The sequence below is a fragment of the Vidua macroura genome, chromosome 10, assembly GCF_024509145.1.
Source record: "Vidua macroura isolate BioBank_ID:100142 chromosome 10, ASM2450914v1, whole genome shotgun sequence".
Classification (NCBI taxonomy): domain Eukaryota; kingdom Metazoa; phylum Chordata; class Aves; order Passeriformes; family Viduidae; genus Vidua; species Vidua macroura.
The window spans coordinates 4,590,308-4,607,998 of NC_071580.1; the positions used below are offsets into that span (position 1 = coordinate 4,590,308).

At 47.7% G+C, this 17,691-nt stretch overlaps 1 protein-coding gene across 2 annotated transcripts in view; it reads right to left on the minus strand.

Moving 5' to 3' along the window:
• Positions 1-3,255: 3,255 nt before the first annotated feature.
• PLD1 (phospholipase D1) overlaps positions 3,256-17,691 on the minus strand; it is a 62,149-nt gene continuing 47,713 nt past the window's right edge. For both annotated transcript variants that reach the window (XM_053986239.1, XM_053986238.1), the window contains 7 exons: positions 17,315-17,403; positions 13,960-14,073; positions 12,828-12,877; positions 11,808-11,942; positions 9,431-9,584; positions 8,690-8,804; positions 3,256-8,128 (listed from right to left, as the gene is read on the minus strand). In XM_053986239.1, the coding sequence (XP_053842214.1) occupies positions 7,904-8,128; positions 8,690-8,804; positions 9,431-9,584; positions 11,808-11,942; positions 12,828-12,877; positions 13,960-14,073; positions 17,315-17,403 (882 nt within the window). In that variant the 3' untranslated portion in view covers positions 3,256-7,903. The remainder of the gene's footprint in view (positions 8,129-8,689; positions 8,805-9,430; positions 9,585-11,807; positions 11,943-12,827; positions 12,878-13,959; positions 14,074-17,314; positions 17,404-17,691) is intronic.

Consider the following 17,691-nt stretch of genomic DNA (forward strand, 5'->3'; position numbering starts at 1 on the left):
ACACAAAGTCTCAAAACTATTTTTCAAGTTGAAATTAAAAAAATGCTGGGCAAGTAGCCTGAGTCCTCTCCTCAAGGACCCTGTTTCTGTTTCTGTCTTGGATGCACAATGTGCCCTTTAATGTGCATTTGTCTGATAAAGAATGGAATAAGGAAGATAACCCATTGAAGAGAGCAGAAACACTTTTCTGCCTCTTTAGTGAAAGGAACAAGGATGAACTGGATAAATGCCAAAGGCAGGACACCAGCAGCAGGACAGAGCCACGAGATGGGCCAGAGGGATGGAGCACCTCTGCTGTAAGGCTGAGAGAATTGGGATTGTTCAGCCTGGAAAGGAGAAGGCTTTGGAGTCACCTAATTGTAGCATTTCAGTACCTGAAAAAGGAGCCCGCAAGAAAGGTGGAGAGAAACTTTTTAAAAAGGCCTGGAGTTACAGGACAAGGGGCAATCACTTCTAACCAAGAGTAGGTTTAGACTGGATATTAAGGAAAAATTCTTCCCTGTGTGGGGGGTAAGGCCCTGGCACAGGGTGCCCAGAGAAGCTGTGGCTGCCCCATCCCTGGAAGTGCCCAAGGCCAGGCTGGATGGGCTTGGAGTGACCTGGGATAGTGGAAGGTGTCCCTGCCTAGTGTAGGGAGTGGAACAAGATGAGCTTTAAGGTCCATTCCAACCCAAACCATTCTGTGATTCTCCTATTGGTAGCTCCCTGTGTGACAGCCCAGCCTGCCTGTCCCCTCCCTCACAGGTGGCTTCAGCTCTCCCATTCCAGGAAGGATCCAGAGCAAGAGAGCAGCTGGAGACACTGGAGCAGCCTTGTGTGTGTCTGCTTTAAGCTGTGCTTGGCCCTGGGCTCTCCAGCTGGAGAGGTGGGTCCAGCTCTTACCTGAACTTCCCTTGTGCCCACACCACCTCCAGTGGCCCTCAGCTTCCCAGTGGGTAACCTGGAACCTCCAGCCCACCTGCCCTAGCAGGACTCCGACTGAACACCAACCCTTGGCCCAGGGCAGGTTTCCCAGTCAGGATATTCCCTACAGACAGGCCACCTGCTGGGCACTGAGCAGCACTGGCAGCATCTCCAGGGGACAGACACCGGTGAAGCTTTATTAACACTATCTCTCCCTGTTGCGCTTTCCTTTGTCATCAAATAGGAACTCACAGAATATTTAATTATTGAGATCAGGCGGAATATGGAGAGATTACTCATCTCAGATTCTGGGGATAAACAGTTTCCTTAGCAGAATAATTTCTTTTTAACAACTCCTCCTCTCCTTTTCTCCAAATTAATTTCCATCCCAGCCATGAGCCTCTGTAGAAAATCTTGCCATAATAATTTTGAGCTAAATATTCTGTCTAATCAATCAAAGCAGTGGAACCAATTTTGAAGCTGTCACTTTTAATTTTTCCAATAAGAAAAAAATTGAGCATTTCACTCACAGTGCTGTTGTGATTCAAGCTCTTCAAACCTTTGCTCCACTACATCAGCGCTTCAGAGCTGTACTTGAAAATGTGAAGAGCCGGCACAATTGCAGAGAAACTAAAATAAATTGATTTTTAGCAGTGAGAAGAAACCTGTTTCTTCATGTACCCTTAGACCTGGCTCACAAAACCTTTTCTTTTTTCCTTTCTTCCCTGTTTTCCTCCTCAGACCAAAAATAACTACAGCATATTAGTGATTTCATGCATGCAAAGGGCTGGCACTCATTAAACTTGATGTGTTATTGAGAGCTCGGTGCATAAATGCCAACAAGGCCTGAGAGCAGATGTGCTGGGTGCTGGGGGGGATGAGAGGATTCCTCCTGCCCCTGGCACAGGATTCCTGTGGACACCTCCACGATGGAGGAGCTGACCTGTGGGAGGAGGCAGGAAGAGCCTCGGCACAAAAAATGGCTGGAGAAATCCATCCTGGAAAGAACAGGTTGTTAAACACTCTGGCAAGGGCACTTTGTGTACAGGGTAGGCGTGGGCTGCTCAGCGAGGAGCCATCAAATTGAGGCTTTGCAAAGCCTCCAGGCAGCAAACAGGAACATTCTGGTCGGGGGAACGTCAGGGGGAGTTTTGCCATTGCATTCCTGCCTCCCCACACAGTCAGTGCCAGCCAGGGCCACAGGCTGGCGTTCTCTTCTGCTTTTTAGGGATGGATGTGAATGAAGCCAGGTCCTGTTGGAGCACTGTAGGAGAGGGAAAACAGCAAAAGCAGCAATATTACCCTGGAGTTGGCCCCTACTTGAATCTGCCAGCTACTGAGGAAAAATGAACTCTGTCCCCCCCAAATCCAGGACAAGCATGTAGAAAAGGGAAGGGATCATTCCTACAAACCCACACCTGAACTCCCTAGGTTCAGGACCACTTCCAGTTTCACATTAATTTCACACCAAGATAGTCTCAACTGTGACCCCACAGCTCTCCTGCTGCTGGCAGGGAAACCAAGCAATGCCAGCAGGACACCTTCAGCCTCAGCTGTGGCTGCCCTGTGTGACCCCACAGCCACCCAGCACCCCTGGGCTCAGCACCGTGCAGTGACTGTCAGGTCCCACATCTCTCCTGCTTGCTGCTATCTCCTCTTCAGGAGCCCAAGTGGGATTCAGCAGGCACATAATCAGCAGGGGGATGCTGGAGTGGCAGTGTCACTCCTGAGTGGCACTGATGTCAGTCCTGATGTCTCTTACCAATCCCTGCCTCACCCTCTGGCTCTGCTGTCTTGGTTTATTGTGTCTGTCGAGGACACAGATTGGGTTTGGAAGTTCTGAAGATGGGGAGAGCCCTCTGGCATCTGAGGAAGGAGATGAAACCTAAGAAATGGAGAAGTTAATATGTTTTCAGTTTGCAAGAGAGCTTGGAAATGCCACTGATGCTTTATTAATCTCTTCTGCCCCTGGAGGACAACAGGCAGCTGCTTCTTCCTCCCTCTCTGCTGAATTTCCTTTACTGGAAGTTAGAAGAGACAGGGGCAAGTTAATTTTATTTTGGAGACAGAGCGTTTTTGTCTATACCTTTCATAATGCTTTTGGATTATTAAAACTCCTTTAAAACACGATTTTTTAATCTATTTAAGAAGTCCAACTTTCTTTCTATGCTGTTTCACCCCAGCAATTTCTCTCTCCCAGGAAAACCCAACTGACTCAAATTTAGCCATTTTTATTGTTATTCTGGGCCTTTCCCCCTCACATCTTGGCTGCTGATACAAAGCAAGGACAGAACTCATCCCAAGGCACGATGAGGCCCCCAAAACAAGGAGAAACGACACCAAAGCCAAACGTTCTGACATGATGATCGGTTGTATTTTCAGTCCATTAATACACATTCATTTACCAAATACAAACAGAGTGGAAAGGAAAGCTACTGTTAGCAGGAACAAGGACACAAAACTCAAATCCAGCAGCCTTCACAGAAGGGATATTCAGTATCACAGCAGCACTGTCAAGGGAGGGATGCACGGAGACCTGCGCTCACTCCCCAAGTGGAAGCTCTCCTTTTGTGGATTAGTTTAGATAGAGACATAATTAAAAAAAAAAACAAACCCAAAACACAACAAAACATTCCCAAAATGGCACCATTTTGACACTTTTTCTCATTTCCCTAATGTCAGGACTAGGGAAAGTTGGAATTATTTACATAGAGGAGATTTTATGAAAAGATACTGGAAGGTTAAAAATAGAATAATCACAAATACTGGAAAATATAACAAGAAAGCAGGCAGGGAAAGGAAAATAGGAAAAAAAATAGTGACACCCCAAGAGGATCATTGCATTCAGTGGTCGATGTGTGGTTAGTGGGGCAGCTCCACTTTGATACACTGAGATTCACATGCTGGCCTTGATTCACTGCCATGAAGTTACACTCTGGGTTTAAAGCAGGATTCTGCAGAGCTCCTGGTTTCAGCAGGATCTCAGCAGTGCAGCAGCCATTGCTTGGTTGAAACCACTTGCAGAATGAGTGCCACGAGCTGTGACAGTGTGCGCACATCTCGTGGGGCACCCAAGGTCTGGACACCGCTGGTTTTCTTCCCCTTGGCCACCAGACTGTGAAAGGCTTTGCTGCTGGTGAGAGGGGTCAGCTTAGCCCAGCAGGGATTTGGGGCTCTGCATGCAGCAGGAGAGGAAAATGGCATTATCCTACAGTTCTCTCATACTTGTATGGGAGTGTCCCCACAAACGCAGCTCTGTGCCCAGATATAACCCTGAATGTCCTTGCTACAAGTGTTCAAGGCTTGTTACACTGAAATAACAACAGCACATCTGCACTTGATTGTACAGGGATGCTCCCTCTGGAAGGAAAAAATATATTGGAAATTACTCATGGACAAATCCCAACTAGGCAACACCTGCACTGAGGTTCTCCCAGGGACAGCACCAGGATTGCAAAATCATGTTGTGAAACTTGATCAAAAGAAAAGAAAATGGAGTGTTTGGGGTTTAATACAGCACAGCTCACCAAGTCATGGGACAAACTGAGACCAAGAGACCAGATACTGATCTGAGCACTTCGCCTCTTCCATGGAGCACTGGAGTGGTTCTCTTATAAATTGTTTTTTAGTAGAGGTCTTGCAGACAATGACATTTTATCCCTCGTTTTCTAAATCATGCATTAACTTTACAGTGAAACATTTATCCAGTCCAATATCTATACAACAAAACACATATTTTAAAATATCAGACAATTAAAATTTAAGGAAAGGAGTGTGAGTTCTCAAAGTGAAACCTGTTAAAGAATAAATTAAAGGGAAAAGCAGTGTTCTACTCGAGTTGAATTACAAAATAAAGTCTGAGCCTGGGAGAAGTTCTCATTTTCTATAGTTCTAACAAATAAATGCCACAAGAAACAGCTGATGTTTCTGGGGTTGCTAGTGCTTGAATCCACATTACCTGTTCCAGCTCTGGGTATCGTGGGTGATCTTCTCCAGTTCGAGGCCCATGCTGGTATGACAGACTAAGAAGTAGTGATTGTTCAGGTGCACAGATCAACTCTCTCAAGGTGTTCAACTTCACAGGCTTCTTAATATAAGAAACAAACCTGAAGCAGACAGGACCCAAGGAGCCAGCTCCAAACAGCACAGCCCGGGGCGTGAATGAGCAGGGCCTTCACCGGAGTGGCTCCAGCCCTGCTGTCTGTTTGGGGTGAGCAGTGTTGCTTCCATAGGGAACTTGGTGGCCCCACAAGCCCCTGGGGATGCTGGGATCTCCTCACTGTGCTGAGGCTGCACACCCTGCTTGTATTTGAATGTTTCTAAATTCCTGGTATCAGGGATTTAGCACCAACACAGGGCAGGGATGGTCAGCGCAGTGCCTCTGTTCCCACAGAGGGAAACCTCCTCCCAGACAGAGAGCCAACATCAGGCCTGTCTGCTACCTCAGTAATGAAAGACCTTCTTAATTAGCACCTTCTCATACCAAATCAGTCAATTACATCTCCCTCCATGGCTCCGCTGTGTCACTGGGGACCAGCAGCTATCACACAGTGGGCTGAGCGTTGCAGAACCTGAGTGGTTGTTCCCCAAAACAGCCTGGCAGAGGGGGAGTTAACACCTCTGGAGATAGGAAGCCCCAGCAATTAGCAATCTACCATTTTAAAATACAATGTAAGGATAATTTAACAATTATAAAAACCTTTGCTAATATGAGGATGAGGAGAATAAGAGCACTTAGAAGGTGACAGGAGTGTTGCACTTCAAGGTTCAGTGTATAGGTGGTGGGGTCGAACACTTTCTGACTCTGAACACAGATCTGTGTGACTGACAAGGATTCTCTGGCAGGCTGTAATTGTTTAAAGTCAGCAGCTTCAGTCAAACTAAAAACATCAGGAGAGAAAAGCTCTGAGCCTGCACTGATGTGAAATCACAGGACACCTTTGATCTTTCTCGATTGGAAATGGTCAGGGCACACATTGCTTTGGCTCTGCGGGGGGTGACCCCAGGTCAGTTTTTTTAAGGGAACAAAAATCAAGGGAACATATTTATGTGCTTACAGCATGCCAGGTAAAACCATCAACCCCCTGGACTCAATCACATAAAATGCTGCACATGCACTTTCCAAAGGTGAACCAGACCACAGATGCCAGAAAGGAGCATAAAAGGCAACTGCATCTACAAAACACAAGTATAAAACAGTGGAGGCTGTAGGAATGGGCTGAGATTTGGAAGAACATCTGGGGTTTGTTCCCTATTTGGGTGATGCAGCAAGGACAGAATAAGCTGGTGCCTATTTACAGGTCTGAACAGAGAAGGCAATCAGTTAAATTGTCATGCCAGCTACGTTTTGGGGATAACTAGGCAACCAGGCGGTTTCTTTTCCAGTTAAAAAACTGTTGGAAGAGCCAGAAAAAAAAAATAAACTCTTCTGTGAACTAAAATAAATACCAGTTCACTGGGCCTTTTGACCAGAGAGTGTTGGGCACAGGTATAAACCTGGGAAGGGAAGGGATGCCCGGATGCAGGGGCAGCAGAAGAGCTCAGCCTCCCACTCTTCCAGATCTAACTCTCCTTAAGTGTTTCCTAATGCTCAATTTTTCCAGTGGCCGGCACAGCACTGCAGACTGCCAGGAACACCTCAGGATGGAGCTGGACATGAAACTGGGAGACATGGCCTCACTGCAGGATGGAGCATGGGGTAAGACCCAGGCTGGTGCCCACCACACGAGGTCCTAACCCAGGAACTGTAGTGTTTTTCCCAGGATGCTGGATTGAACTGCTGCTTCTCTGTACAGGGAGGTGCAAAAGAGCTTTGGAAACCTTCTTACAGCAATGGAAAACAGGAATGTGCATGCTGAGTTTTACCTCTGCTTGGGAAGACACGTCCTGCATGACTGAACTCAAGGTTGTGGCTGGTTCAGTAACAAAGCAGAGCAGAGACAAGGCTTTGTCATCTGCTGCCCTTCCCCCTTGCATTCATCCCATCTACAAATCCACACATCAGCTTGGTCTGAGCATGGTGTCAGCTTAATGGCCTTTCCCTTCTTTTAAATAGGGGGAAAGGGATGGAAATTAAAATCTACCCATATGTTGCAAGCAGAGTGCAGAGCTTGGTTTAGATCACTCTGGCTTTCGAGTCTCAGTCCTGTTACGTGCAGTGCCTTGGCTTCCCCCAGCTCTGGACACCTCAGGCTTGAGCTGGAACCTTGATCCTCTCCTGAGGAAAACAGCCACACTCAGTGGGACCAAGCTGTCGTGCAGTGTCTGCAAAGGCCAGCAAACTCCAGTGATCTCCAGCCCCTCCAGCTCCACTGAGACTGCCCTCTCCAAGCCTGAGGGCTGCTGATTGCTCCAGCTGCAATAGGAAGAGGATTTTTTCCCCTCAAAGGGATGAAGAGACCGAAATGCTGATTCTGATACAGGATTGTTAGTCTGCTTCCCTTTAAGAAGTGAAACACCTACACTTGGAAAGCTGCAGGACAGCCCAAGGCAGCAGCAAATGGCACTTCCCAACAGCGGCAGGGCTGCACAACGTGCTCTGATGGCGTGTGGAAGGGGTGAGATGGGGAACTCCAGCGAGCCAAGGTGCAGATACCCAAAGCCTGAGAAGCAGCACACGCAGCCCAGGACTCCTGTGCAGCCACAGCACGATCACAGTACGAACGCAACCACAGGATACAGCTGGCAGTGGTGACAACAGCGACTGGGAGTCAGTTCCTGTCCTAGGAAGCAGCCTGCATCCTTTAGATGCTCAGAACATGTCTGAAGAAGTAACTCCTCCAGAAGTTAAACTTCTCATCTGCCACTATTTCCAAGTTTTTCTGCTCCTCTTGTCTGCTAGTGTTGATTTGCTTCAAGTTCCTCCACCAAAATCCTTCTGAAGGGCTCATTACCTTGGTGGAGAAACTTTTAGTCTTCTTTCACTTTGCAAAATCCCAGATTATTCATTAACTTCTCTCCTGAGAACAAGACTTTAAAAGGTAAAGCAGTCTGCATCTTCTTAAGTCCAAACCTCCATGGGTACCATGGACTCCTTTGTTCCGACGGAGGGAAGCAAGTATTCTTCCTCCAGAAAACGAAAGGGGAATTGTACTAAAAACCCACGAATCTTTTTTAATTCTTCTGCTGCTTTCACAGGATCATCATTTGCTAATTTGGGCTTGTTGATGAAATCACGCAGTTGGGTTAAATTATTCACCTGGTCACTGGGAAGGCATCGAAACACCTGATCAAAACAGAAAGAAGTCACCTGTCAGTGTAGGGGAAATGCAGCAATGCAGAGCTCCTGAGAAAGAACCAAGCATCCAGTGCAAATTCCCCAGGATTGGAGTGACTGAATTAACAGCCCAGAAAACAGGGAGGGAAGAGGTACGTGCCTGCCCTCGATGAGGCTGGAGCAGGCAGAGGGAAAGCTCCAGGGCCTTTTCTGATCACTGCAAAAGCTCATTAAAAGAGAGAAGTAAGATTTGCTTCTACTCCAGTTACACTGTGGCTAATTACAAGTTGTCACTACACCATGGCCATTCACTGGAGCTACAGCCGATACAAACAAAAGGAGAAATCTGATCTGCTGCCTTCATGGGTGCTGTCACTCTGAGAAAGCACCAGCTCCAGTTCCTTGTTCACAGCTCTTGCATCTGACACTACTCATTCCTTCAAAACATCTCTGATGTCCCAACCCCAGGAACTGGACCTGCTCTCTTAGCCCTCCCTGTGCTGCTGCTCCCATTGCCATCTGCTGCCTCTGTGTGGGATGGAGGGAGGGGGAAGCTGCTGTGCTCCTCACTTTATCAAAGATGGTGGCATTCCGAGCTGCTGTGGCAATCCACACCTCCTTGAAGAATTTGTCACAGACGGGATCCTGGTGTTCTGGATTGAGGTCAGAGCCGCCAAGGACAACCCTGAGAAGACAAAGGGATGGATGCTCACACAGGCTGAAGCACTGGGCACTCCCCTCTTGATAAATGCCAGGAGACAAGAAGTTTCCTTGGGACTTGCCAAACCCTGTGTGCTCCCAGCACCCTCCCACTCCCATTCCCTGTGATAATCCCTCAGCTCTAAAGCTGCTTGATTTTCTCCTTTTCTTTTGTGCAGTAACTGTCCAGATGGGAAATAGGATGGGAAAAAAAAAAAAAAAAGAAAAAGGCCTTAAACTAAAAATGGCTGTGTTGTGGGCCAGATGGCTGCTCCCAGCAAAGAAGCTTCCTTTAAAAAGTGACACTGCCACCCAAGATTGAGAGAGTGTGCAAACGGGATCTGGAGGGGAAATACCACTTGTTTATGAGCTCTGCTAGTGATATCCTGGAGCAAAATAATTTGCAGAATCAAGCTACCAAGCTGTGGACAGGAGCAGTGTGAGGAAACAGCAGCAAAACCCTGGGCTAAGTGCAGGCCAAGCAGAGCTAAACCTGGGCAGGCAGCGGCAGCCCATTGGCTTGCAAGGCTGTGGGGGCAGGTGAAGCCTGAGCAAGCCCTCCCGTATCCCTGCTCAGTGGCCACATGCCCTCCCTGCCGTGCCCAGACCCACCTGAAGCAGCGCAGGCGGAGGGACTGGGCGAACCTCCCGGCGCTGTACTCCTGGCCGTCCATGACGGAGGGGACGGTGTCGCTGTCCTGCACGATGACGGCCATCTCACTGTCCCTCTTCCCCAGCATGCTGCGGTCGTTGATGTTGGCAGAGCCTGGGCAGGGCAGGAGAGGCACAGGCCGTGTCTTGCTGCTGCTCCAGGTGCTCCTGCACACCCTCCATCACCACCCGCCACCCCCGGGACCTCCGCACCCCTCGGCTCCGTGGGGAACCATCCACAGCTTCCACAGCTAAAACCCCAACCTGATGCATTCAGATTTTAGCTTTTAGATTTTTCAGGTCCTGTGCTGCATTAGTGTGTAACTCTGAACTCCATATAGAGTGTTAGTAAGCTCTCTTCACATTTTGGTCAGATCCTTCTAAGCCTGAGAACCAAGGACACAGCCTCAGGCCCCAAAAAGTATAAACAAAAGTGAATTGGGGTGGGGAGCTAATTGGGAGTATGTACTTCATTACATGAAGTTATAATTAGAGAATTAGCCCAATATGCAAATAGACCAAACTTATATCTGCCTTAGAAACTCATGACCATTGTCCATCTTGGGTGTAGCCCCTTTGTCTGCCCTTAATGTACCTGAAGGCCCTTCAACAGATGTATCTGCTTTTATCTTTTTAACTTTGTCTGGCCTCTGTTTCTAGGTAAGCCCATTCCAGGCATCAACTGGGGGGCTTCCTTATGGAAACACAGACCTTGAGAGGAGTTGGGGGAGAGGAAAAAAACCCAACTAATTTTTGGAGGCTTCAAGGGAAGAAAATTAAATCACAGCCAAGCCCAGGCCAACATTTTCAAACTTTGCTCTTTCTGCAACTTCTCAGATGCTTCTGCTGAAGGAGCCACAGCTTTCAAAGGTCTGACCTGCATTTGGTTTGGATACCCAGTAACCTGAGGCAGGATGGGCTCTGTGGGTAAATCACAGAATGGTTTGCCTTGGAAAAGACTTTCAAGCTCCTCTCCTTTTAACCTCCCTGCCATGGTCAGGGAAACCTTCCACTAGACCAGATTGCTGTGCCCTACAGGGTGGTCTGCTTAAGACCAGCTGAGGCTTTGTCCCCCCAGACAGGTTTCTCTGTCCCACACAGACATCAGAAAACAGGGCATGGGGGAACACTGCTTGCAGCTGTTGGCTCCAAGGGAACAGCAAGATGCAGGGAAGGATAGGCATAATGAGGTCATTAACCCACAGAAATTACCAAAACAACAATAAAAACTTTCCAGACACAGCTGTAAGAGACCCCCAGGCTGCAGTTAGCCATTGAGCCTTCTCAGGAACTGGATTAACTCCAGGGGAGCCAACACCTCCAGAGGAAAAACCAGCTAAGTGCTCCTCTGTCCTTTCACCCCCTCCTCCAGCCCAGTAGCTCCATGAGCACTTGATTTCCATGCACTCTCTCTTACGTGGAAAAGGGATGACTTCCCATCCCCTCACCAGGCAGCAGAGATGCACAGGCTGTATAAAAATCTACCCTCAAGCTTATAGGTGCAGAAAATAAAAACTAAGAGCTGCCTCAGGCCCCTCAGACCATCTCAGCTGGAACAACACAGCTCCTGCTGTGATATCAAACCACCTCAGAGCCACTCGGTGCACTGGAGACAGCATCTGGCCCCTGAGAAGGTGACAGAAGAGCAAACCTCACCACAGGTCATCTAAGAGCACTTCTTTGAAGGGAGAGAGTATTTTGAGTCTTGTAAAATCTGGTATTAAGGTATTCATTGGCAAAGTTTTTATTGCTCATGTAACAGCTCAAAAAGGGCTTCTTTAAAGAAACAGGCTGAAATTCTGCTGCAGTGTGGAACTCTGAGCCTGAACTCTCTTGTCTTTGCTTCATGTTCTCATAATAAATATGGTAAGAGAAGAGGATGAAATGATATCTATTACTCCCTATAGCATATTGTCCCATTCTTAGGAAATGGAGCTGATACATGACACATGTTGTCCAAACCTTCCAAATTTTACAGCACATTCTGTTCTTTCAGGAACAGATGACAAGTCTCACAAGTCTTCCTGCTAGAGCAGAGTTTGATACAAGACAGATGGACAATATTCCCTGCACTGGGATTCTCTTCATGGTTACACACAGATTTAAAAGATTTTTAGAAAAACAAATGAAATGACAGCCCTCTGAATCCTTTCTTCCCTCTTGATGAATTTATGAGTTTGGTTTTGCTTTTTTTTAAACAGTAGAGTATTTCTCAGGAAAGAAATGACAACACAGAAAAGTCCATGGCCCTGCAGCCTGCACTGTGCATGGGGATGGGAAGGGATTGATCCAGGTATAAACCCAGTGCCCCAAACCCCTCCTGAGAGCCTCTGCTCACCGATTATAACCGTGTTGTCATCAGCAATGAGCAGTTTGCTGTGCACATAGATGAGCTCCGTGACCAGTTTTCCTTCCAGCTCTGCATAAGTTCGAAGGCCACAGAATGATATGTAGTTTATCCACTTATCTCCAACTGAAAATTAGAAGACAAGAAAACTGATGGGATGAGGGACGTGGAAGAGAAAAAAAAAAAATCTTGTTTACATGAAGACCCCTATGAATAACAGTTCACTTTTGACTTTTAAAACTTATAAATGAACAGATAACAGAAATAGTTTTTTTTTAGAAAATAGACTTGAAAATTTGCTTGTGAGCTCACTGTGCTGCTCTGATCTGCTGCCTGCTCAGAGACTCCTACTTCAGTGAGAAATGACTCCAGTCTCCTGGGCACAGCACAATAGGTGGACTGTGAGCCTGGTTTTCTGCAGATCCTGCAGAAAGGAGGCTGGAAGCAGGTGTTTTGTCCATGGTCAGTATGGCAAATGTGTCCTAATGCTCTTGTGTGCAGTTCAGATTTACACCAGGACCTAGAACAAATGAGGCATTATGCACGGTCCTAAGGTTTGTGATATGTGGGTTTTCACAGTGCTCCAATTCCCAGCAGAGCAAATTCCAGCAGGATTCCTCATGGCAAGGAAACAGCCTCCTGCTTAGGCAGGTTCTTCCTCTCCACATCTGACAACTGTGTGGGATCCACGGGGAAGGCTGAAGGCTCATGGCTCCCAGAAGCGTGACCCTGCTCAGGACATTTTCCAAATAACACAATCCTGAGCAGCTGCAACTGTGCTGTGCTCCTCCCTGGGGCGTTGCCCTCCTCTGGATCAGGGCTGCAGCCAGGTCTGAAGTCTGACAAGTGGCCATGGCTTGTGTGACCTGACAGAGCTCGCCATGGGAGGACAGACAAGGAGGAGGTTGCTCTCAGCCCCACGAGCCCGTGGCACGTGCTGCATTACAGATACATTCATCAAGCAGCAGCATCCAAAGTAAACAACACAGAGGAGAGGAATAAAGTTCTTACCCTCTGCCTTCAGCTGGCCCAGGATGGAGTTTTCCCCCCGGCACATGGTCCTGGAAAGAAGGTAGGCAGCCATCAGCACCCCCGTGGCTCCTGACAGCAGCTTGTGCTGGAGCAGAACCGAGTGGGGTAAATCACAAACACAGCTGTCTCTCAAAGAGCAGGAGAAACAGGGTGCCTCCAGAGCACATTTTTTTTCCCCAAATGACTGTTACTACATCTAGGACTGCTCATGTTCCAAAAGGAGCTCATACCAACCTGGAGAGGAGCTGGGGAGCACTTCTGCCTTCTAGAGTACGTGGCAATGATTGTAAACGTGTGACAAGCAGGGCTGCTACCCCCTGTGCCAGGCCTGGGTGTGAAATCACGGTAAGAAAAACGTTGACACGTGCAGAACACCAGGTCAGTGAGTTTGTGTGATTACGGCTGGGCTGGAAAAGCCACAGCTGGAATTCCACTGAGAACTAACCAACCCATGGGCAATTTCCTCTGGCTGCCCTTGCAGGAGGAAGCTCAGGCAAAAGAGTCAGGGGACATGCTATTTTCCATCTGCTTGTGTCCTCTGCCCCACTCATCCTCCTGGAGGGCCAGCAGACAAGGGGGATTTCACTCTGAGGGTTGCAGCAGTCTCTGCACACTGACTGTACCCTGGCCATAATCTAACATAGCAGCTTTCCAGTAAAACCATCTTGGGCTGTTTTGCCTTCTACCATTTCTCAACACAAGGACTACCCTGCTGCTTCTCACTCCTTCCTATGAGACCTGCTGGGTTGCAAATGTCCCCCCAAAACATCCATCCTGGAGCAGGGGAATCACACTGGGGAAGATGACATTGCCTGCATGGGGCCAACAGGCAGAGCCAGGCCAAATATCAGCCAAAAAGGCAGATTTGGAGACAGATCTTGGTCAGCAAGGCCGATTAATCAGCAAAGTGGAAAACAAGCATGGAATGGTTTGGGTTGGTTGAGCCTTATAGCTCATCCAGCTCCATCCCCCTGCGATGGGCAGGGACACAATCCCCAAGGCCAGGTTGCCCAAAGCTCTGTCCATACTGGTCCCACTGATGGCAGGTGGGGTTTGGGGAGCCCCTGCAGCAGTGGAGGTGTGCAGGGGTCTGACACCCTGGCTGAGGTACCTGTAGTTGAAGTGCATGATGGCCTGCAGCGCGTTCCCCCCGCCCGTCGAGATGTCCCCTTCAAAGCCGGGCAGCAGCGGGATCACCACGTACACTCGGAAACGCTTGTTCTCCCTGAGAAACAAGGGAGTGTGGGGGAATATCAGCCTGGGAGGGTTACACCAGCCTGGACAAGTCACAGCTTCACACAAGGTGAAGTCCCCTTGGTTTCACTTCCCCTGAGATGACTGAGTTGGTTCCCATCCAACGCCACCACACAGATTTTAAGGGAGCAAAGTGTGAAGTGCATTTCCAGTTTCAGGAAATCATCACCTGCCATCAGTGCTTCTCTGAGTGCTCCTTCAGGAGCAGAGGGAATAATTTACTCTCAGCAAACAATAAAAGAAGCTGAAGGAAAAGAAACACATTTTTACTGAAATTCCAGGATAGGCTAAGGATTTTTGAGATTGTGTCTGCCACTATAGAAGCTTGTTTGAGCACCCCAATAGTCACACTGATAGTGGTGCAGACTGGTGGGGACAGCTGCCTGGCAGGGCACAGCAAAGCTTACAGAGCTATCACAGGCAGAAACCCAAAACCTAACCCAACGTTCCCACTGCCTCCCAGTTTCCAGAAGTCAGAAACACCACAAAAGACAGAAAAAGTTCAGGGCACAAGCAAAGCATTGATCACTGGGGGAAGGCAAATATATCCTTGATACACCACAGAACCCAAAAATCTCAGTTCCAGAGTTCTCCAAACGAATCCATACCCTAATCGTGATCCCATTCAGAACAAAAGATACTATTGTGGCACTGCTTGGGGCTTTTCTCAAAGCTCCCTTTGGGTTTCCTCTGCTGACAAATGCCAGGTGCATCTGCTCTAAGAGCACTTTCCAGGTGCCCCTCTGTGCTGGGAATTCCCTGCTCTGTGCCACGGAGGAGGAAGAGGACAAGGATTATGCTCCATGGAAGGATGCTGCCACTAGATGGCAAACACAGTTTAATCAGCACAAAACCATTTCAGAAACACTCTGGAGGATGAGCCAGTCTGCAGTTTTTGCTAGCAGCACTCCTTCCTCGGGAAAGCCATGCCTGTGAATTTAGGGGTGTGGGAATTGTGAGGCACTGGGGTCCTATCTGAGCTGGGAGGGAGACTGGTTCACCAGCAGAGCTCAGAAATAGTTAATGAGGCCTTACCCAGACACAAGAGACTGTGAAATCAAGTCTCTTTGTATCAAGAGAAAGGTCTACCAACAAAAGCATTCCCCAAAAAGCAGCTTGTTTGTATAAGGACAGTGTTTACTAAACTGCTTGGAGAGCCACCCATGAAAAAAACAGTAAGCCAAGAAAAGAACATTTTTAATAACATCAGTAGAAAATATTTAGTCTAGAAGAGTAAGAAGTATACAAGCTCACCACAGACCTTAATTTATAATTAATGCTGTTCTCCTGGGGCAGTTTGGAAAATCAGCATTATGATACAAACATTTAGGTTTGAATTTACTTTTAATCTTAGGTAATGCAGAATCTGAACCTTATATTCAGTTAGGAATTGCCAACATCAAGCCAGCACACTACTGGCATACAACTGGAGTAATGCAGAAGTGAGCGTCATATCTGGAAATGGGTCACTAAGAATCTGTGTGACCCCTTTTTGTGACAGACTTTTAGTATCTGGACAGAATGACACCCCCTACATAAACTTCACATAACAGGAAAACCTTAACAGATTACCTGGAGAATTTGCTGCTGCCTCAGCAGCATTGCTAACAGCAGGCACCTGATGCAAAGGACCTGTGGCAGTCAGTTCCCAAAGGCAGGAAAGGCAACCCAGAGAGCCTTTCCAGGGGGACATCAATCAGCACAGAGATCACAGGATCCCAGAATGGTTTGGGTGGAAGGGATCTCACAGCTCCTCCAGTTCTAAAGCCATGGGCAGGGATACCTTGCACTGTCCCAGGCTGCTCCAAGGCCAGTTCAACCTGGCCTTGCACACTCCCAGGGATGGGGCAGCCACAGCTTCTCTGGGCACCCTGTGCCAGGCCCTCATCACCCTCATTGGGAAGAATTTCTTCCCAATATTCCATCTGATCCTCTTTCACTTCAAAGCCATTTCCAAAGTCCTTCTCCAGCTCTCCTCTAGCCCCTAAGATGCTCCGTCCAGCTGCCTCTGAGCCTCAAGCTGCAATACAAACACAGCAGCAGCATTTCCAGCAGCACTGGCACTGCTCCTCATTTACCACAGGTGAGAAAATCCATCCCACCTTTTCATCCTCAGCTAATTTCAATTTTTTGGGCCATTCACTGCAGCTCACATGGGTCACAGGCAACTCCACCCCTTGTTAATAGCACAGCAGATAACACCCAGGCTCTCCCTGATGCAATAGTGCTCTTCTTTCCACAGTGCTCTGAACAAAGCCTGGCCCAGGGCAGCTCCTGTGGCCTTGCAGACATTTCCTGCACTCTGGTGGCTGTCTCAGGTTGGGTACCTTTATCCAAGCGGGAATTTCCAAGCTCAAGTGCAAAAAAGAACAAACTTCCTGCAACCTTGGAGAGAGAACCTCTGGAAAAGCAGGCCCTGCAGAGTTCTGGACAACTACAATATGGAAAAAATAATCCACGCAAGAAAACATATCCGTGTGTGACAAAAAAGCCCACAAGAGATGAAAGGGAGAAGTTTAGAAAGTTTCCTGTATTTCAGCCCAGCAGGAGCAGGGTACAGTTTTATACTATGAAATGTATGTCTCAAAGAGACTCCAGGGGAGCAACCCTAAGCAAGGCTGCCCAGGATCAAAGTGAAGGCAAGCCACTACCTGTGGCATTAATGTTAACACAGGGTTAGGTGTGCTGAAGGAGTGTCTAAAACATGGTTGGATTCAATCCATCCAGGAACAAACAACGGTCCCCTTGCAAAGAATGGAGGTGGTGAACACCCTCCAGCATGTACCAGAAAAAGTTGTTCAAACAATAGCAGAACCCTGCAGTTAAATCCTCAAAATGTGTTTGCTTCCCCAATTTGAAGCCGCTCCTCTCTAGATGATTTAAATAAACCACAAATCCCAGTTCATGCTTCCCACCCATGAAATTGCCTGACCACCCAGCTCAAGGCAAATTGGCAATGGAGCAAAGGTGTCACTGAACCAGAGCACAAAGGACTTGCCTTTAAACAAGTAGTTAAAAATACATTTACACTGGGGTAAATCCAGAAAAATCTCTTTCTGGATGCTAAGAAACCACTCAGGAGTCTCACTGCTGCAAATGCAGATGCTTGTCCTCTTCAGTTCTGTCCAACTGTGGCCACTGAGGGGTTATGTTTTGCACCCCACCATGGAAATGCACCTGAAGAGTTCACTGCCTCATTAAGAACAGGTTACCTGTGAGCTTTAAGAATCCTCTGAGCGATAGCATCACCGATCTTGTTCCAGACAACTTTGTCATCAGCACAGCTAATAAAAAACTGGTTCTGCAGGAAAAGCAAGTGAAGCTACTGTCAGACACTGCCAGCAACCAACCCAAAATATTTGCATGCTTTATTTCAGACCAAGAGCAACTAAAGATAGCTGGGTTTGTGTGCCATTGGAGCGGAGGCTTTTTAAAATTATGATTAAATGATATGTGTGTCTGTGCTTGCTTAGGGAATGAATTAGTCCTTATTAACCACACTCCTTAGAAAGTTCATGTAAAGAGCAACCTAACAAGAACCTAAGAAAAAAAAAAAAAATGAGGAGAACAAGCATCTTCATTCAGCCAG